The 22,541-nt window shown below is 41.0% G+C and overlaps 1 protein-coding gene across 1 annotated transcript in view; it reads left to right on the forward strand.

The window, feature by feature from the left end:
* The first annotated feature begins 3,802 nt into the window (after positions 1 to 3,802).
* Positions 3,803 to 22,541, forward strand: part of LOC122064596 — a 39,067-nt gene continuing 20,328 nt past the window's right edge. Inside the window, exons 1-2 of the mRNA XM_042628322.1 lie at positions 3,803 to 4,036; positions 12,632 to 12,903. Coding sequence (XP_042484256.1) covers positions 3,803 to 4,036; positions 12,632 to 12,903 — 506 coding nt within the window. The remainder of the gene's footprint in view (positions 4,037 to 12,631; positions 12,904 to 22,541) is intronic.

A 22,541-nucleotide genomic window follows, 5' to 3' on the forward strand; every position in this document is an offset into this window, starting at 1 on the left:
AAAAAAAAAAAAAAGGGGAACCGGTAGAACTTCCCAAATGGTGAGCAAGGAGGGGTGGCCAGTGGCTGAGGGGCATACCCATTTCTATGAAGGATATCCGAAACCATAGCCATAGCTATATTTGGATCTATCTTCAACTTGGAGCAGAACTGGCCAAAGATAGAAGCAATCCAAATAACAAGATCTGCACCCCCATTGGGTCTTATTGCTTTCTTGGGGTTTGCTCTTGTCCTCATTGTAGCTCTCTATCCCCCCATATTAAGTCTAGGTGGTGCTTCACTGCTTTGATTGTTTTGGTACTCTTTTAATTTTCTCTCTCTCTCTCTCTCTCTCTCTCTTTTTCTCAATTTGGGGCCCTTTTTATTATTTCTTTCTTTGGTAATGAATTCTTTATTCACCCCCCAAAAAAAAAGGGGTGGGGGGAACTGGTAGAACTTCCCAAACGCTGAGCAAGGAGAGGGGGTAGTGGCCGAGGGGCATACCCATTTCTATGAAGGATATCCGAAACCATTGCCATAGCTATATTTGGATCTATCTTCAGTTGTGTGGATGAGAACCCTAAGGGGGTGTCAATGGTCCAATTAAAGAAGTGTGTCTACCCCATCATCAAAAGTAAGGGTGTCAACCGGCTCAGTTTCGGTTTTTCAGTTCTGTTCGGTTCAAGAGAGTCATGGTATCAACCGTAACCAAACCAAGAACTGAGTCGGTTCTGAAATTAAATACTCAAGCCATATTAATTCGGTTCGGTTTGGAATCGGTTCTAATTTTGTTTTGTAATACGTTTTAAAAACAGTTTTGCTTTGGATTGTGAATTGTGATGGACCAAAGTATCCACAATTTTTTTATTTTTTTTTTGGTAGAGCCGATCCACAACTTGGATTGGTACTTTCTGAAAACTAATAAAATGAATAGAATAATGTAATTAAGAAGGGAATTGGGGTTACTTAATTCAATTAGAAATAATTGATTTAAGATATGGAATAGGGTTGTCTTCAACCTTCGGATATCAAATGGCGGTAACACCTATCGAGTCCAGCTGATGGAACTCACTTGATGGAGATTGAATCACCCTAAAATTGTAGTAGGTGATCTTCCACGCAGAACCTATTCAAATCCAACTGAAAACAGGGCACAAGACCCAAAATGGGAAATACCACAGGAGTGGGGGAGGCCGTATTGTTGGAGAGAAGGAGATTCAGCTAACCTACTCCTTTCGTGTACTGTACATGTTCCTTCTCAAGCAGAGAAGAGAACCTATGGCTAGAGCTCGTGAATGAGAGAGAAACGAAGAAGACCTGAGATGCTCAGGGAAGACTCACCGCTATGTTTGTTGCAGAGAAACTTGGGAGAGAAGAAGAGTGGGATTGTGGGAAATGGTGCAGCCTCCTCAAAGCCCAACGCAATTTAATGAATAGTGGTGATTTACAACTAGGGTTTTTGACTTACCTCTTAAGTGGGGTAATTCGGTTCGATTTCGGTTTGAACCGACGGTTCCTGAACTGAAACTGGAACTAAACCAAACAGAAATAAATTCTCATATATGTAAACCGAATTGATTCCGTTCAGTTTGGTTTGGTTAATTTGGCTCGGTTTTGGTTTCAAATTGAAACCCTTAATCAAAAGGGGTTTCATGTAATTAGAGGCAAGGTGCCTGAATTTCAGAAAATTTCTCCATACCCATAAAGCATCAAATGGAGAAGTGGCTATCTAGATACAATCATTCTGAAGGCGTCTAGAGTAGACCTAGTCGGCCCAAATGCTGTCCTTCTTGGCTGCCAGCTTCCGGATCAGCTTAAGGATGCAGAGATGGTAACATATTTTATTCTTTTCAAACCAAGATCCCCTTCTTCTTTGGCAAGGAAAACTGAAGCCCAAGTGATAGGGTGCAGGAATTTGGAAGTGTTAGAACCTTTCCAGAGAAAGGCACATCAAGGATTCTAGCTTCTTGATGGTGGAATGGGGGAGCCTGAAAATACTCGACCAATAAATGTAGGAGGGCTAGAGCTCATGTCTGATCAATTTTAGCTGACCGGCATATGAAATGAGCTTGCCCCTCCATAAGCGGAGCCTCTTGTGGTTAAGATCCAGGATGGGAGAGCAGTGGTGAGATGACAGCTTGGAGGGGATCAAAGGGAGGCTGAGATATTTGATAGGAAGACGGCCTAAGGAAAACCTAATTATGCCCTCAGACTCTGCATATCAACCTGAGGCATCTGCTAAGAATAAAGAGGGATTTTTTAGATTGACACACAGACCCAACATTTCCTTGAAGTACCACAAACAAGTAATGACAGCATCCATTGAGGAATGATTAGTTTTAGAGAAGATCATGAGGTCATCTGTGTAGGTCAAGTAGGAAATCTGGAGAGCCTTGCATTTCGAAAGCGGGGGGGTTATGAGCTGCTAGTCCATCTTGGATTGGATACTTTTGGAGAAGACTTCTAATGCTAAGTGAAGATGTAGGGATAGGGGCAGCCCTAAGGCCCCTAACAAATGTCAACTAAAGAGTCAAAGTAGCCCATAGTTGTCATGGCGACTAGGTGACCCAAGGCATTGGAGAGGGTCCAAAAGGCGACCAACTCAGTTTCCATATAATCAATATTCCCCTCTCTCTCTCTCTCTCTCTCTCTCTCTCTCTCTCTCTCTCTGGGTGTGTGTGGATGTGAGGACTTGATCTATCAAGGGTTTAGACTTAAAGATTGATAGGCCCTCTTTGTAGAGTGTGAAAATTGCTCTGATGGTTTTATATGCAGCTTTGGAGGGGCATAACAGAGTTTTAGACCCTTATTTATTTATTTATTTTTGGTTTTTGGAGAGATGGATAAATAACAACCTTATTGGAAAAGCTCAGAAAAGAGTAAATGAAAAAACAAATGAATGGGAGGCTATAAACTACCCTCAATAGGGGTAGAAACAAAAATTACAGAAATATAAACAATTTCAACCAAACTATCACAGTGGATTTGCCCGAACACCAATTTGGTCTCATAATCCCTTACTTGGCCATGAGATCGGCCAAATCATTTGCTGACCTTGGCTTCTGTTGGAGCGACAGTTCACTAGATAAGCATGGTGACTTCTTTGTCAAAATGTCTAATGACATGTCCAAACCTCCAAGATTTATCTTCATTAGATGTCACCCGAGTAATAACAGTCGCAGAATCACCATCTATGAACAGGTTAGTGAATCACTCCCAAATGCCATAATCCAATATCATCCTGAGACTAGAGATAAAGCTCCACCCTTTATGGTAATATTTGACTTACCCTCTCGCACCTGGCTTATGCACAAGAAGCAAAGCCCAGTCGCAAGTCGCAACTGCATGGGGGGGGGAGGTTTGCTTCTCGGCTTCTGGCAGAAAAGATTCCCAGATCCAGTTTCATTGGATTGATCCTCTCAGTAACCTTCTCATCAAGAACTCTTCCCGATACAGCCTTGTGTTTCACTCGAAAATATACTTAGATGCAGATAAAAAGGTTTCTTTTACTGGTGATTTTTGGAGTTTATGACTTCCTTTAGTTCTGAACCTCTGGTAGGCATATTCTTTCTTGCATTCTTTGTGAATTTCTGAACATGGAATGCATCTCTATCTCTCTCTCTCTCTCTCTCTCTCTTTGTTATATCTTGTGTTTGGGAGAAGGTACTACAACCTAGGCCCTAGGGTTGCATTAGAAGTTCTATACTATACTTTGTTTTATACTGGAACAGAAATTTAATACCACATTTTGCCAAAATCTTCGCATATAGCTAGCAGATCAGGATGGCAGAATTTGTGGATTTGAAACTTTTTATTGAACACTGATGTGCTTGTCAGGTACTGATTTGACCGAGAGATTCTCTGATCAATTTAATCCAATGCTTGTTGGTCAAAACATGCCTTGGTCATCCTTAGATAGCACAGTTATCCGGATGCCTCTATCATTGGAATGCATGAAGGATGGCCTTGACGATGGTTTTAATAGAATAAAGCAGATATTTGACCGATTTTTGAAGCATTCGAGTACAGCTCTTCTTTTCCTCAAGTCAATTTTACAGGTATAACAATTTTTTCATGCATGGTAATTTGTTCTGTCTTGCTTTCTTGATAACAATAATTGTGGTAAGTGGGAACCCATCTCTGCAATTTTTTTGTCAGCTGTTTCTGATAGTATTTCTACTAGTTTAATGGACTGGTGTTGTTTACTGTCATCTCTTGCAGCTCTGGAACTGAGAAAAAAAAAATTAATTTCTTTCAGTTTTGCTAAAAACAATTTGTTGTTGTTTTAAGTAACTAGTGCAGTATCATGATGTTCATTGCATAAGCAATGTTGCTGGCAACAAAAAACTTAATGGGATATCTCTTATTTTGGATTTTGATGTGCCAGTGCTTTAGATGCAGTTTGTTTATTCTACATACTATAAATCTATTTAGACTATCTCGGTGAGATTAAGGTTTCTATTTTCCTTTTCCCCATTCATCTTAATGATTGATCAGCAGATAAACCCTTGCTATGCATGGGAATTGGAAAATATCAGAGTTAGAGATTTCCATTTTTTTTTTTTACTTATCTAAAAAATTGAGAGATTAATTAACTTTGAAAACATTATTAAATAAGTAACTACGGTTATTATTATTATTATGATGATGATGATTAATCCATTATATAGGAAACTAGAAATTTTAGAATTTTTCTTGGGTGAGTAATAAATTCATTACCCACGAGGAAGAAATCAGGGGGGGGGCATAGAAGCTCGAAAGGGGAGCAAACAATACGAGGCAAAATAGAAAAAGCCCCTAATCAGGGGTGGGGGGAGAAGGGGGCTGGAGGCCCCATGACACAACAATGAGCCTGTTCTTTGGGAATTGCGAACAGAGTGCTGGTGAGCTGATAAAGCGGCTAAATTAGAGCTAACATAAAAGAATATGGCATTCCAAATTTAGTCAATTTTCCTGGAATTGGAAGTCTATCTACGAAGGTTGAGCTCCATCCATATGTGATTGATGGTGGTGCCGAAATCAAGCTTCGCAGCAGTATCACAAATAGAGTTGCCAGCAAAAGTCATATCAACCCAAATCCATTATCTTTGTAGAAGGAGAGGTCTTCTAGCAGGCAGCCAGGAGGAAAATACTCTTTTCCATACCTAAGTGGAGAAGGGGCACTTGAAGAAAAGATGGTTAGAGTTCTTTGATACCATTCCAGCAGAGGCAACAATCGGGGGACCTGAATGTGGCGGTGGATGAGGAAAGATTGGGTGGAGAGAGCTCTCTAGACGGTGAAAGCGTGGACAGAAATTTTAATTTTACCGACTAATTAGGGAGAAAAATGTCAGCTTAACATTGGGGAGGCAGATTTTATGATTGAATGAAAATATGATATCTATTTAATTAAAAAAGCGTCCCTCCAGCTGGAAAGGATCAGATTCCACCAGGTTCCTTCGCCCCTCCAGTTGGAGCTTTGTTTGCCTCCCTAAGGCTGGGGGGGCTTGGCCTCAGGCGCATTAAAGACATGAATGAGGCTGGCATCCTGAAGCTCATCTGGAGAGTTGCCTCCAAAGAGAACAACATTTGGGTTTCCTAGGTCTACTCCCACCTCTTGGGTCTGAAGAGGCATCCTTAGCCTGAGACCCTTGGCTTTAGAAGCTATATCCTACTCCATTGGGAATGGAACCTCTACTTCCTTATGGCTGGACTCCTGGCATCCTTCGAGAGTCCTCCATCTTCTCAGTCCTAGAACTGTTTACTCCTCGGGTTTGGACAGGATGGCTTCCTCCTTCTCTGAACAGAATTTGGTCCTCTCTTCCTGCTCTTCCTCACAACCATAGAGAGAGAGAGGATTCCATTCTTTGGAATCCTTCTCCTACCAAGAGGTTCAACTTCTCCTTTGCTTGGAACTTCGTTAGGACCAAAGCCCATCTTACCCTTTGGTGCAAAGTCCTCTGGTTCAAAGGCCACATCCCCGCTATAGCATCACATCCTGGCAGGCCCTTACCAAATACCAACTGCCTTCCTACGCAATCTTTCCTCATCCAGTGCCATATCCAAGTCTCGCCCGCCTGTTGCCTCTGCTGGAGAGGAATTGAGGATGTGGACCATCTTTTCTTCTCCGGTTCTTTCTCCACCACCATTTGGAAGAAAGCCTTCTCTTGTTGGCCCTCTAGTAGAAGAGTTCTCCCTGTTAGTAGGGAATGGCTTTGGATTGATATGACTTTCCATGGCCCCACCATTTGTGATACCGTTAGTAAGCTCGCCTTTTGTGCCACCATTAATCACCTTTGGATGGAGAGAAACCTTCGTTGATGGACATCCAACTCCCCTCCTTTGAAGGGATTTGGAAAGCCATCTCTCTTGAAGTCTCCACCAAAATCGTTACGCTCCCGCTCCACACAGTCCCTGACCCCATAAGAAACAGGCATATTGTTGATTCTTGGAATCTCTCCCTTCTATTCTCCTCCCTCCCCTTGAGGGATTGTATCCAATTGTGGCTGTCTTTTTTTGGTTGGGCTTGATCCCTTAGCTGGCCTTGGGCCTTCCTCTCCCCCGCTTTCCCCTTGTATATTTTCTTCTTGGGTTTATATATATTTATTCATCCAAAAAAAAAAAAAAAAAGGGCATCCCTATGCATGAGGCTCCCGCTACTGCAGCGTCTTGGAGGGTCAAATGTACGCATTTACCCCCTGCTTTGGCTTTGCAAGAGAGGGTGATTGCCTTTATCATATTTTTTTGCTAAACTATGATGATTGATACAAATGTGTATACATTAAATTTGTTTATTGATTTTTCTTTTATGGGAGAAGATTTAAAAAAGAAGGTGATATGGAGGATGATGTTTCACTAAGAACTAAAATAGGATGGATGAAGTATAGAGGTGTGTCCGGAGTATTGTGCGATCATTGTATTTCCTTAAAATTTAAAGGAAAATCTTATAAGACAGTCATAAGACCGGCTATGATGTATAGTGCGGAATGTTGAGAATTTAAGAACCATATTGTAGATAAATTCAGTGTAGCAGAGATGAGGATGTTGAGATGGATGAGTACTAAAACTAGGAAGGATAAAGTAAGGAATGATCATATTTGAATTGATCAAGAGTAGCTTCGATACAAGATAAGCAACGAGAAAGTCGTTTGAGGTGGCTTGACCATGTTCAATGGAGGCCTTTGGATGCACTAGTACAAAGGAGTGATTTGATTCAGATTTAAGGACTAAAAGAGCTAGGGGTAGACCTATATTGACCTTTGGACCAAGGAGAAGTGGTGAGGAAAGACATGCATAGCTTAGGCCTTGTATCAAGTATGACGTCCAATGGAGCTGATTAGAGGGCAAGGATCCATGTGGTTGACCGCATTGAGTTGGGATAAGGCTGAATTGTTGTTGTATTAAAAAAAGGTTACAAATAGACAATTTGTATCTGTCTTTTTAGTAGTAAAAAAAGTCTAAAATAAGTCAATAGATTTCATGGTCATAATCATCAAACAATAACTTTTTGGAGTAAAAAGCTTTCTAAAATAATTATTTTGCCATATTATCTCTATCAAAAGATTGCCTACATAAAAAATCAGTAATGTTTTATTTATTAGATTAATGTTATGCTTGTGAATATTTTTTTTTTTTTGCAGCACAAAAGCACATCATGCAGAGATGGCCTATGGATTGTATTAATTTTAGTTTGTTTGTGGCTCCTATAGGTGTTCTTGATGCACGGTAACAGTTGCATGTATGAGCCCATGAAATTTGCATTTTTTTTTCATCGTATTGAATACCTTGGGAAAGAAAGACGTTTTTGTTTCTAATATCAAAACAATTGTCCAGGTGAGTTACCTTGTAGTTCAATAATAGTTAGTTACAGTACAAATATAGCCACGGGATAGATGTGGCTCTATGGAGTTGACGAGGAAGGCCATAACAAAAGAGTTGGCACACTCTGACTTGTCAATATTAGGGCCTGACGCTTGTTGGATGCTTCGTTATGCCGGTAAGGTACCAGTAGTAGCCATGGGACTTGATGGAGATGCAAATAGATTGATACCATATGAGGTAGTTTGTGCCATCAAGCTTGATAGCACAAGGTGGGAGGGAAGGTAGAGTCACGGTGTATCGTTAGTAGAAGCAGAAGAGTTGGTAGACATAGTTGCTATTCAAAGGGGCTGTGCAAATAGAAGAGACACTAGCTGAAAATAGAGAAAGCACAAAAAAAATCAGAAAAGGCTAGAAACCAAAAAATCGATAAAGGGTGAAAACCCTTAGAGATCGATTTTGGGGATAGCTCTTGAACAAAGACCTGAAATGGAAAAGTGGCTAGTACATGCGACTAAATGGATAAGGAGCACCAACTGCAACAAACATCAAGGCGATCAGAGCATCAAACTGGGTAAAAGCACCTAGTAAGGAAAAATACGATTTCAGGGCAAAAACCCTGAAAAAATCAATTTGAGGGAGATTTGTGATGTGTCCCTTAGATCATTGTAGAAAAAGTCTGAGAGCCCAAGGGAGTGGATGGATGGAGGCTAGTGACTCTCTTGGTGGTTTAAGGATCTCCCATTGAGATAAAGAAGTAGATGAAGAGAGATGAAGGGAGGCACTGGGAGAGAGAAAACGAGAAAGAGATGGAGAAGATGAAGAACCCATAGTGTTTTGGATCCTATGGTTCTGATACCATGTTGGATGGGATAATGACTTGTATCTAATATGACATCAACTCTCTTTATTCGTAATAATGGAGAGAGAATTCTAGAGAATTACAAAGACCATTAAACCCCTTAGGGTCTGTTTGGCAACTGACACTTTCCTTATAGCCCATTATTACGACATAAACAGTCTTCTCAGTCATGGTTTTGTAGGTTTACTGATGTGGTTTGTGAATTTGTGTTGTCATGGTGTGACATTGATCATTCAGTGTTCTATCGAAATTCTGGTATAGGGAGGATATTTCTGGTTATGTATGTTGATGATATTGTCATTACTCGAGATGATGTTGAAGGTATCTGAAGTTTGAAAGTGCAGTTACATCAACATTTTCAAACTAATGATTTAGGAAGGTTAGAATTTACCCAATCAAGGAAGGGAATTTCTCTAGCTCAGAGAAAGTATGTTATGAATTTACTTAAGAGATCATTGTGCTGGGCACTAAACCTCTTGATACTTTGATGGACCCAAATATGAAACTTACAACTGAAGTAAGTGATGTGTTAGAAGATCCTGAGAAGTATTGAAAGTTGGTGGGCAAGATGAATTATTTTATTGTGACTCTATCTAACATTGCTTTCCTTGTCAATGTTGTGAGTCAGTTTATTTTGTCTCCATGTACACTTCATTGGAAGGTTGTTATTCGTACTTTGAGGTATCTCAAAACGGCTTCAGGTCAGGGATTGTTGTACTTTAGTCATGGACATGGACATGGACATGTTGAAATTTTTTATGATGTTGATTCGGTTGGATCTCCTATTGATAGGTGATCAACCATTGGTTACTGTACTTTTATTGGTGGAAACCTTTTGTCTTGGAAAAGTAAGAAGCAGGCTGTTGTGGTTAGGTCTAGCATAGAGTCGGAGTATTGTGCCATGGCTCATGTTACTTGTGAGTTGATGTGGGTGAAGCAACTGTTGACGAAACTTAGGTTTGACTGCACTTCTTCTATGCAGTTTTGGTGTGATAACCAAGCTGCTATTTATATTACGTCAAATTTAGTGTTCCATAAGAGACAAAACACATTAAGGTAGATTATCATTTTGTTCTGGAGAAGCTGCAGCAAGGGGTTATTTCCATGAGTCATGTTCGCACAAAAGAACAACTTACAAATGTTTTTTACCAAGTCTCTTGGGAGAAAGGTTCATGAACTTGTTTCGTTTCGGTGGTTTCAAAACTATCGAAATATTGCCTAAATTTCATCAAAATGGTATACAAGGATTAAAGTATCAGTATCGATTGACTAAATTTAAGATACGTATCAGAGGGTATCGTCAGAGATACGCTAAGATATGCTAAAGATCAAGGATTAAAGTATCGGTATCAGTCGCCGTGTTGGTCGGCTAAATTTAAGATACATATCGAGTATCGGTACCAGAGATACTTTAAACCATGATGGTGTACTTTTTCCTATCTATTTTGCTGGCCATTTTGGAGGGCTAATGGCTGAAGTGGCCGAAATTAGGGAAATGAGCGAAATGAAATGATCGAGATGGTCGAAATTTTGATGAAATAGTGCATTTTTTTGCCGAAATAAGTGAAATTTCTAAATGAAATGACCAAAATGTAACCAAGATGACCGAAATAAAATATACCGAAATAGTCAAGATTTTAGTGAGTTTTCGGACCTTGCTTGGGAGTGGTAGAGTTAATTATTTTGTTAACAAGTTGGGCATGATTAACATCTATGCTCCAGCTTGAGGGAGAGTGTTAGAAGATGTTAAGTGAGGGGGAGGGAGAAACCTTGACTAGGCGCTAATCACGATTTCTCTACTTGGGCTTTCATGTCCTTTTTTATTTTGTGGCTGGTGTATTTCATTTAATGCCCCTCGTAGGGTTTTGTTTAATTGTATATATTGAAGTGGTCTCAACACAAGGTTGTGACTCCCAATGTTACAACCATCTCTCTTTCTCTGTCTCTTTCTCTTTCTCTTTCTCTTCCTTTTCCTCTTCCTCTTTCTTGTTACTTACAACATTTTTCCTATGTTGACTTGGATATCTGCTTTTCTCCATGTTGTTTTGCATGGATCTATGTAGCTCACCCCATTAAGCTGGGATCAAGGTTCACGGTATTGGGTTTCGACCAGGTTTCGACTCCTGGGGAGACCGAAATTTCGGTCGAAACTTGGGAAATTTCGAGGATACCCGGGAATTTTCCCCAGTATGGTGGAAACTTGGGTTTCGACCCCCAAACAATGTTTTTTTGGTCTGATTTTTTATGTACATCCTATTTTAAACATTTCTATCACATTCACATCATTAGTTTCATAAAAAAAACACATAAAATCTTACTTGTGTGGTGAACCAAAGGTTCGATAATAATTACGCTGACTTATTGACTTAGATTCTGAAACTATACTACATAATGACTATATATAGTCTACATGTAGTCTACAATCTACATCAAAACACATAATCAAATAATCCAAAATAAATAAAAATATTACATCATCAACAGTTATCTATCAACACTCAACAGTAGTGACTCAATTACTTAACACTCAAAAGTAGTGACTCAATTCCAAATAGTGTCTTGGCGGTTCCGTCCAAGTAGTGACTCACTGCCCTCAAGGCACGCATGTTATCTTTTTTTAACATTATTTAATAAGCTATATATACCTTATATCATAAAAAAATCAAGATTAAACCACATCAAGTCATTAAAAATCAACATTTAGCTACATCAAATCATAAAAAATCAACATTAAGTCACATTAAGTTATAAAGAATCAACATTTAGAGAAATGCTTTTGTTCTATAATAAGTTTGACTGGTCAAATGATTTTTATTTTTACATGAGACATTTTGTATTAGGTATAACAGAAAACCAGCTTTCCAACAAGTCTAAGATTACTTAAATCTGAGTTGTAATGACATAGTTATGCTCCGGTCAAACTTATTTTAAAGTGCGCGAATGTTGTTAAAATCGCCTGAATGAAAATAATTTTAGGGATATCAAAACAAAATATTATTTTACTGGATTTTTGGTTTTTAGCAATGTTTTAACATTATAGGATTTATAAAATTTTCATAATTGAGAAAAACCCCAGCATTTAAAAATTGATAAATCGCTCCTATAACCAAAATCCAGTTTCTGTTCTTGGACTAGGGGATTGACTTTTTATCCTTTAGGAATTTTATTTTTAAACTATTTTTATTGGATTCAAATGGGGGGTATTTCCTTATTTATGAATACTATCTTAAGTAAAATGAAATCATTTACTTTAAATGATATTTGGCATAAATAAGTACCAGAACACTGTTTACCCAAGTTTGGTAGTAAAAAAATGAAAATCTCCACTGTTTCCCCAAGTTTCCCACACTTAGGAGAAAAAATGCATAAGAGAAGATCGAAATTTTCCATGTTTCGGTTGAAACATGGTCAAAACCAGTCAAAACAGTGGATTTTTGAAAGTCACTAGATGTTTCATTTCGACCTCTAGCGATACTTGTGAAACATGCGAAAATTTTGCATGTTTCACTCGAGTTCTTGAACCATGGCTGGGATAAGGCTGAGTTTGTCGTTGTTATGCTAAATTCTTTGGTGGACTCTAAAACAAAATTAACAGCTAAGCTTAAAAATGAGTTCAAAGTTACAAAAATGCCATGGTAAAATGACATTCATGTAAACAGCCACGTACTATGCTTGTTTTTTGCTGAAATTTGACCCAAGAGATGGGTGTTGAATCTCCTTACCACATGGACCCACCCATGCCTATCAAAGTCCGTCACCTGGCAAGAAAAGCATTCCCATGTGACCAAATTCAAATACCTGATGAGTGGTGAGTTTTATATATAATATGTATTGCCTTATGATATAACAATCAAAGAGATAAAAGGGAAAAAGTTTGTATGCTGTATCGTTTTAATCACCCTGCAGGATGTGTCTCATTAATCATGTGTGCTTCATGAACTTAGCAAGTTTTTTTTTTTTCACTCTGCTCTTCAAATTGTTCGATATGTTTCAGGTATCTCTTTCAACATGGGAGGAAGGAAATAAGCACCCCTGTCAGGATTATTCATTTTTTATTGATCCATCATCTGCTGTTTTGAGGAATCCTTTCTCAGAAAAGAAGTGGAGAAAGTTTCAGATATCAAGGCTCTTTAGTAGCTCAAGTGCTGCCATTAAAATGCACACTATAGATGTGAACATGTTTCACAAAGGAACTATGGTTGTTGACAAATGGCTTGTTGTCCTTTGCCTAGGATCTGGTCAATCAAGAAATATGGCCCTTGATAGGTATGTCTTCTATAACATTAAGAAACCCATTCTTTATCTCGTGAAAGCATCATGGACACTATTATTTATGTATAGCTAGTTCAGCTAAGAACCAACTCTACAGGAGGATCACTCGTCGTCAATACATTACAGCAAACACTCACAACTGACGGAATATATAAAGATCAGATTAATCAGTCCGTACGACTGTAAACACAGTAAATAAATCTAGTCTGATAACTAGGTATGAGCAGTGAACAAACCAGACCAAGATTGGCCTATCGGAGGCAGTAACTAGGTCACAAAACCTAGAAATTCCAAGAACACCGGGTTATAAACTGTTTGAAGTCATCAATTAAGGGGGAGGGAGAAATCTTGTTTAGCGCTATAATCTCGATTCTCCCCCTTCGCTTTCTTTCTTTTATTTTTCTCGTGTATCTCCTTTTATGCCCTTAGTAGGGTTGTGTCACTATTATATATATTGGATGAAGTGGGAGTGTCCACACAAGGTTATGATCCCAAGGTTTCTACCATCTCTAAGCTCTTCTGCTCTCTTCTTTTTTCTTCTTCTTCTTATTATTTTTTTTACATGGTATTAGAGCATGATCCTTAAGTGCTGCTACACTTTCATCTTAGGATCCGGTTCACTTTCTTCTCCGCTTTCAATCAAGATTGATTGAATCATCTCAAGTACTGCTTTACGGTTTCTCTAGTTTTTCGTTTTGAAGAGGCGCACCACCCTGTGCTGCTATTTGGTTGCTTTTAGAGATTAGCTTATGACCAGTCTTAAGAGCTAGGTCTCATCTATGGTGGTCGCTGATCTATAGGTGTGAAGATTGAAGTCAAAAGTTCTTTTTAGGAATCGATTTTTCAAGGTTTTGAGAAATCAATTTTTGTCAGAGTTTTGGAAAATTGATTTTGTCAAGGTTTTGTGGATCAATTCTTTGGGGCTTTTTTTATTGATCTTTGTTGAAGGGCTGCTGCTTGGATTGATCAGTGTATTGGATCAATCATTATGTGGATCGATTCTTCTTATTAAGGTTTTGGATCAATTTCCTTTAGAGTTGGGTTTTGTGAAATCAATTTTTGTAGGGTTTTGTGGATTGATTTTTGGTTCTTGTGTGTGATTGATTGCTTGCTGATTTCTGTGTCAACGGCTAAAGCAAAGAATGTGGTGATTGAGGTTTTACCCTCATCCTCTCATAGGATCACAAAGAAAATCGCAGGATCTGACAATTTTCAACAATGGAAAAAATTTTTGTAGTTGGTTTTGATTGGTTGTGATCAACAGTATCATCTAACGAAGACTAAGCCTACTACAGATACTACATGGGACATTGTTGATGCACAAATTCTAGGACAACTTCTAAATTCTATAGAAAACTCTATTATTGATATCGTTACTTACATTTTGCTGTAAAGGAGTTGTGGGAACTGGGAATATCTGAATGTTTTGTATTCTGGACTAAACAATCTCTCTCGTATCTATAAGCTATCTCAGGAGTTCTTTTTTTTTTATGAATAAATAATTCATTGCCAAGAGGAGGAGAATATACAGGGAAGAGCGGGGAGGGAAGGCTTAAGCCAACAAGGAGAAGCCAACCCAGGGGCCCAACATGAAACAAAGACAAAAAACACTGTCTACTAAACAAGATACAAAGGGGGGGGGGAAGCCAAATGCCATCAAGTGGGCTGGATGAGTTCAACCTGAAGGTTTCCAGAGGCAATAATGTGGGTATTCCGGCGGGAGATGATAACAGGATGAGGTTGAAGGGATTGGCCTTTAGAGGTGACATCAAAGTAGATAGCTTTCCAAATCTTATCCGGAGATCGAGATTTGGGGTTCCATCTACGAATGTTTCTCTCCTTCCAAAGATGATTAATGGTAGCACAAAAAGCCAATTTACCGATGGTGTCACAAATGGAAGAGCTAGAGAAGGTCATGTCGATACATATCCATTCTCTGTGAAAAGGGAGGATGGATCTCCTAGCAGACCAGCATTTTGAAAGAACATTTTTCCAAATGAGGGAGGAGAAGGGGCAGGAGAAGAAGAGATGGGAGATATCCTCAATACCTTGGGGACAAAGACAGCAAGAATGGTTGGTTGGGATGTAGCAGCGAATGAGAAAGGATTGGGTAGGGAGACATTTGGTCAGGCAACGCGAAAGAGTAAAGCTATGGCGGGGAATATGGCCTTTGAACTAGACCACATTATACCAGGGAACTACCGAAGAAGGGGTTCGGATGAAAGACCAAGCGGCGGCAAAGGAGAAGGTGCCATTGGAGGAGGGGAGCCAGATACACTTGTCCTCTCTTCCTCTATGGCCAGGTGGAAGAGGACGGAGGGAGGGAGGTCCAGAGGTCCAGAGGTCCAGAGGTCCAGAGGTCCAGAAGAGGGGGGAACCAGCCAACGGGGGAGAGAATAGAGGAGATAAAAGCATTGGAAAGGAGGCTAGAAGAGTAGATGACCTTAGGAGAGACAAGTTGGGATAAGATGCCTGAAGGATGCCAGGGATCCTTCCAGAGGGAGATTGTTTGCCCATTTCCAATGGAATAGGAGATGGCTGAGAGGGCAATGGGCCAATGATCAAGGATCTTTCTCCAGATCCAAGAGGCATCCGACGTAAAAGGGGCAATCCGAAGGGAGTTGTGTTTGAGCGGACCAGAGAGGATCCAATCAACCCAAATGCTTTTATGCTTGGAGAGTATTTTCCAGATTAGCTTGAGGACTCCAGAGGAGTTAACATCTTTGATTCTCCTGATCCCAAGCCCACCTTCGGATTTGGGGAGAAAAACCTTACCCAACTGAGAGGTCAAAGGAATTTGGAGGAGTCAGAGCCCTTCCAAAGGAAGGAGCACATAAGACTTTTAAATGATTTAATCACAAAGGCAAGAAGGACATAAGTACCGGACTAGTAGAGATATATGGACTGGAGGACCGATCTAATCAATGTAAGACGGCCGGCAAAGGAGAGAAGTTTGCCTTTTCAAAGATGGAGCTTTTTCCTGAGCTTGTCAAGCATTGGAGCACAATGATGAGAAGAGAGCCTGGAGGATATGAGGGGGAGACCCAGGTATTTGATAGGACTCCAGAGATCTCTCAGAAAGGGATTCTCGAGTCTCGGGGGAGACTCCAGAGAGAAAGAGATTGAAACTGATGAGGTTGATGCTAAGACCCGAGAAGAATTCGAAGGATTGGAGAGTGGACATGATAGTGGAGATGGAAAGAGGGTCAGCCTTGGAGAAAACCATGATGTCATCGGCAAAAATCAAGTGGGAGAGGGGAAGGGATTTGCCTTTAGGGATGGGGGAGATGATGTGGAGGTTAATGGCAGATTGGATGGAACGGGAGAGGACTTCCAAGGAAAGGAAAAGAGCAAGGGAGAGAGGGGGCATCCTTGGCGAATGCCACGACTCAAGGGGAAATAACCAGCAGGACTCCTGTTAACCAGAATTGAGAAGTGAGGGGAGGAAATGCAAGTGTGAATCCAATGGACAAACAAAGGTGGGAAGGACATTTGGAGCAAGACATTTGAAATAAAATCCCAACTGACCATGTCAAGCTTTGTGGATGTCAATTTTGAGGGCAACTGGAGAGTGGAACTTGCGGTCAAAACCACGGACAATCTCATGACAGAGGATAATGTTATCCGAAATGCTCCTACCCGCAATGAAGGCCAATTGATTGGGGCTAACGAGAGAGTCAATGACTTTTTGGATTTTGTTGGCAAGGATTTTGACAATGAACTTGTAGAGAAGATTACAAAGAGAAATGAGACGAAAGTCATTTATGGTGATGGCACCTTCCTTTTTGGGGATGAGACACAGGAATGTGTGATTGATCCCACCAATTTTGGTATGGTTGTAGAAGAAATTATGCACTGCATGAATGGGGCCATTTCTAATGGTGCTCCAGCAGGCAGAAAAGAAGCCCATACTAAAGCCATCGGGACCCGAGGCTTTGTTGGCCTTATGATACAAGATAGCGGAAAGGATTTCCTCCTCACTGGGAATGGTTTGGAGGAAAGGGAGGAACTCATCAGGGATGAACTTGTTAAGGAGATTAGTGGGGATGGGAGGGGGGAGGAAGGGGAAGGGCAGAAGAGCCTTTGGAAGTGGGAGACAACTTCTGTCATGATGAGATCTGGGGAATAGAGCTCAATCCCATCGGAGGAGACCAACTTAGGAATGTTGTTGGCATTGTTTCTAGCTTTGAGAGATCTATGGAAATATGTCGAGTTAGAGTCACCTAATTCAAGCCATTTGATGCAGGCTTTTTGACGGAGGAAGCTTTCTTCTTGATCCAGAAGCAAGGATAACTCGGAAGCAGCATCTTTTTCTTCCTCGGCCAGAAAATGGTTGAGGAGATCATACTAAAGTCTAGATTGAATGGAGTGAAGCTTGTCCCGACCAGAGGAAACCTGAGAGGAGATGTTCCCAAATCCCGAAGGTGGAGGAACTCCTAAGCTTTAAAGCAGCTTTCACATTCTTAAGCTTTTTGGCAAAAGCAAGGAGAGGGGAAAGGGATCTAGGAGTGGGAATGTTCCAAGCATTAAGGGCAAGGGATTGGAAGTCAGGATGTGAGGTCTACATATCAAAGAATTTGAAGGGCTTTGGACTAAAGGAGCGGAAGGGGAGGACATTGATTGAGATGGGGCTATGATCAGAAATCCCAGGGAGGTCAAAGCAGGCATGAGAAGAAGGAAAGGCTCCAAGCCAAGCTTCATTAACAAGGGCCTTGTCAAGCTTACAGGTCACGCGAAGATTGCCCAGTCTTTTGTTATGCCAAGTGAGCTTAACACCAGACCATCAGGAGTTCTATTCAGGTTGATCTGAAAGGTCGTCCTCTGACCCAATTCTTTGTTGATTTTAAGAGGACGTGCGAAGAGTTAAAGTATTTACTTCCTATTAGTAGTTATATGCAACAGATGGAGTACCAGAGAGAATAGCTTGCAGTTATGGGATTTTTGGGTGCTCTTCGAACAGAGTATGACTCTATTCGTTTTCAGATTCTTAGAGGTGATAAGGTGGCATCTATTGTAGTACCTTCTCCCAAGTTTTATGGGTGTCTCAAGAGAGTTCTCATGATCCTCCATCAGTGGATAGTTCAGTTCTTGTATCTTAGAACAATAATCGTAGTAATACATGTGGCACTGGCAATGGAACTGGTAAAGGGAAAACTGCTGGTAATTCCAACTCTTCAAATAGTTCAGAAACAGTGTGAACATGCCACCATTGTGGCAAAGCAGGACATATCTAACATTTTTGTTGGAAACTTCATGACAAACCTTCTTAGAAGCATTTTTCTAATTCAACTACATGTACTTAACCTTCCACCCAAGCTGGACAATCTGAGAGTAAGATGGTTATGATGACAGATGAAGAATTTGCACACGGTATAATCAATTTCAGACTTCTCAACCTTCTCAACCCTCGATTGCTACTTTTGCCTAGACGAGTAATGCCACTGCATGTTTCTCTTCTTCTTGTCACTGATCATTGATTGATTTGGGTGCATCGGATCACAAGTCTGGTGTTTTAGGTATATTTTTCTCTGTCCAAAATCTTCTTCTAGTGTCATTTTGGTCAATGGTTCTCTGGCAAAGGTCTTTCATCACAACTCTTCTTTGTCATTATCTTATGTTCTTCATTTGCCGCAATTTCCTTTTAATCCTTATTTGTAAGAAAACTTACACTTGGTTACATTTGTTCCACCACTTTTTTTATCATGATTCATGTGTTTTTCAGGACCTTATGATGAAGAAGATGATTGGTAAGGGTCCTGAAACAGGGGAGGGGGGGCTGTTTCTTCTTGAGACGATCCTCTTTCTATTGCTTGCTCAAGTGTTCTATCTCCCCATCAAATTAAACTGCCTCCTGGGTCATCCTTCTTTACAGAGTCTACGAATGCTTGATTCTTGTTTTAGTTCCCTTTCTAGTTTATATTGCGAATCTTGTCAATATGGGAAGCTCCATTGTGTGAGTTATTCTCCTAGAGTTAATAAACAATCTACACACCCCCTTTTTCTTTAGTTCATTCAGATGTATGGGGTCTTTTCCCTGTTACATCTAAGTTGGGTTTTAAGTATTTTGTTACTTTTGTTGATGACTATTCCAAGGTTACTTGGATTTATTTAATAAATAATTGTTTTAAATTGTTTTCTTTATTTTGTGCTTTAGTTGCTGAAATTCATAATCAGTTTCATTTTTCTATCAAATTTTCACGTAGTGATAATGTAAAAGAATATTTTTCTTTGCCCTTTTTCTCAGCTTATGGTTAGACGTGGTATGGATCATCAGTTTACCTATTTAGACGCCCCTCAACAAAATGGTGTTGTTGAATGGAAGAATAGACAATTGATGGAAGTGACTTGGTCCCTTCTGTTTGAGATGAAGGTGGCCAAGTATTTTTAGGTTGATGATATTCTAACTGCATTTTACCTTATTAATCGTATGCCCTCTTCAATTTTACATGGTGGCATTCCTCATTCTTTGTTATTTCCTTATCATCCATTGTTTGTTCTTCCTCATGATTTTGGATGTATTTTTTTATTTGTAGTCATCGTCTAGGATTATCGTAGTTGGATCCTAGAGCTCTCAAATGTATCTTTCTTGGTTACTCACGTACCTGAAAAGGATATAAGTGTTATTCTCCCGAATTGTAGAAATATTTTGTTATCTTTAATATCTCCTTCTTTTAAGTCCACATCCTAGCTGGATGAATCATTTGTTTTGTTTCAAATGGATGATCTTCCCATATATGTTGTTCATTACTCAGTTCTGTCAATTGCATCACTGCCACCTCCTCTACTAGTTGTTCAGGTTTATACTCGTCGTCCTTGGGAAGCTCCAACACCCCCTGTCTCTACAACACCTGCCTCATCGTCTTCGTCTATGGATCTCGCACTAGATATTCCTCTTTCTGACATTGATCTTCCAATTGCTCAACATAAGTGTGTTCAAAGGTGCACTCAACATCTCATTTCTAATTTTGTGTCTTATTCTAGGTTATTTCGTTCTTTTCATGCTTGTTTTTCTACCTATTCTTGTCATCCTATTCCTTAGTCTGTTGCAAAGGCATTGTCTAGTCTTGGCTGGAGGACATTTATAGAGGAAGAATTGTTGGCCTTGGAGGAAAATCGGACTTAGGATCTTGTACCCTTACCTTTGGGTAAGTCTGCTATTGGTTTTCTTTGGGTGTATGTGGTTAAGGTCAACCCCAATCATTCTCTTGCTCGGTTAAAGGCAAGATTGGTTGCTAAGGGGTATTCTCAAGTTTATGGAGCGGACTATTTGGATTCTTTCTCTCCTGTTGCCAAATTCGCTTCAGCTCACCTTTTAATATCTTTTGCAACAAAATGTTGGTTCACCTTAGTGATTTGGTCGATGACCTGAACCCATGCTCTCTCCCCTCCCTCATTCGGTTGTTGCCGACGGTGGCCCCAACCTTCCTGCCCTATCCTCCTCTCTCGTCCCTCCTCCCTTTTCTTCCCTAATAGCTGTCCTTGGTCCTTTGTCGTTGCCTCCTCTCCTCCTTCCTCTCCTCTGCCTCCCACCTCTGGCCATTCTCTCTACTTCTGCCATCCCTCCTCCATGAACTCCACCCCTGTCGGCCTTTGCCCCCGGGCTCCTTGATACTAAAATCTGCAAATGGGAACTCTACGCCGTAGGTTCCTTCTTGGGAAGCCGACCTCCGTTTTCCATTGTCAAAGCCTCCCTTCTCAACCAGTGGCATCCCTTGTGCCCTCTCACCTTTTCGTCTTCAACTTCTCCTCCCCTGAAGATAAGGCTATTGCTATAGATGGTGGCCCTTAGTTCGTGGATAAAAAACCAATCTTCTTGAAGCAATGGGACGAACGCATATCCTTCCAACGTTCGGAACCGACTTCCATCCCCCTTTGGATCTCCCTCCCCAACCTTCCCCTTCACTTCTGGTGTGTTAAGGGTCTAAGCATTATCGGTTCTATCATTGGCAAGCCTCTCTATTCATACAAGAGAACTAAGCTATGGATCCCCTCTCCTTTGCTCGTATATGTATTGAGGTCTCGGCTGAAAGGACTCTTCCTTCTTCTGTTACTGTCCTTGAGGGAGATGATCACTCCTTTGTACAAGAAATAAAATATGATTGGATTCCTCCCATCTGCTCTATCTGCAAATGCAGTGGACATACAATAGTGCACTGTGGAAAAAAATTTCCAAATACTACATCCCAAAAAGACATCACGGCTGAGAAAAACGATGAAGTGATTGGAAAAAATAGTGATGAAGCGACTCTATTAGCTCTTGTTGAAATTATCGCCTGCTCGTCCTTGGCAGCCTCAGCTCCTGAAAACTTATCTTTCGAGCACCGCCCCTGAGAAAACCATCCAAAAGAAATAGGGGACGGAATTCTTTGTCGACGACCGTTATCTCCTACATCTTGGATCCTTCTTCTACTGGTGGTATGAGTGAAGATTTGTTGGCCAATAACCATTACTCTACCTTGGCTTGCCTCGATGAACCTATTTTTCCTAACATCCTGACACCGCCCCTTGCTTCCTCTCTCTGCCCCTCTATACCTCTTGACGCCACCTCCTCTCTCGCCTCTGTGCCTGTAGCCGAACCTTGTGCTTGGTTCTCCCCCCTCTCCTTCCTCTTCCTCCTTCTCGGCCTAGCTCGACTTCTGCTCTTGGTATGACGATCCCTCGAATTCCTCCTTTGGCTAATCCCTCTAATTCCTCTCTTCTGCCTAATTCCTCCAACCCAAACCGACAGGCCCAACCTGAACCGCTTTTCTATCCACTAAACCAATTTCTTCCAGTCGAGCTCCTTTCTAAATTCTCCAAATTCCCATTTGACCATCCTCTCTTCCTGGGTAATTTATATGACCCAAACCACCCGTTTTGCAACCCAGTTGAGCCTCCCACCTTTCCTGATCCTGGTCTATCATCTATGGACCCAACCCGACACCCACTTCTGTTGCCTTCCTCACGCGCCTCTCCCTTCGTCATCCTGACTCGTGAGACTTGCCCTCTCAAGAATTCCTCTCTCCTTTCACCCCTCCGTGAGTCCCTGTCCCCCCTCCTTGGCTCAATCCCCCCCTCCATCCACCTTGCCCGCCTATCCTGCCGCCTTGGAAGGCGCCTGCCACGCCCCGTCAGTAACTCTTCTGTGTGGCAATTGTGTCATCAACTTCCCTGCTAAAGCCTCTGCGGGCATCCTTCTCCCCCTTATCTCCCGTCGAATCATCGTGGCTTTTGGCTTGACTCATTCTGCCACTGTTGATTCCATCCTCTTTCCTGCGGGCTGGTCCCCCCCTCTCCTTCCCCTTCTTGATCTTTGGTCTACCCTCCCTCTCATCCCCCAGACGCCGAGGCTCTCGGGAAACCATCATTTGGATCCCCTCCTCTAACCGCTTCTCCTCTACATCTGCTCGGAACTTTGTTCGCTCTAAAGACCGTCCTATTCCTTAGAGAAACATCATCTAGTTTAAAGGCCATATCCCTCGCCATAGCTTCACTACCTGGCGTGCCCTCTCCTACTGTCTCCCTACATAGTCCTTCCTTAACTACCGCGACATCCAAGTCCCTACCTCCTGTTGTTTGTGCTGGCATGGTACTAAAGATGTTGACCATCTTTTCTTCTCTTGCCCCTTCTCTGCATCCATCTGGAAGAAGGT

Source organism: Macadamia integrifolia, unplaced genomic scaffold, assembly GCF_013358625.1.
Source record: "Macadamia integrifolia cultivar HAES 741 unplaced genomic scaffold, SCU_Mint_v3 scaffold1689, whole genome shotgun sequence".
NCBI classification, from domain to species: Eukaryota; Viridiplantae; Streptophyta; class Magnoliopsida; order Proteales; family Proteaceae; genus Macadamia; species Macadamia integrifolia.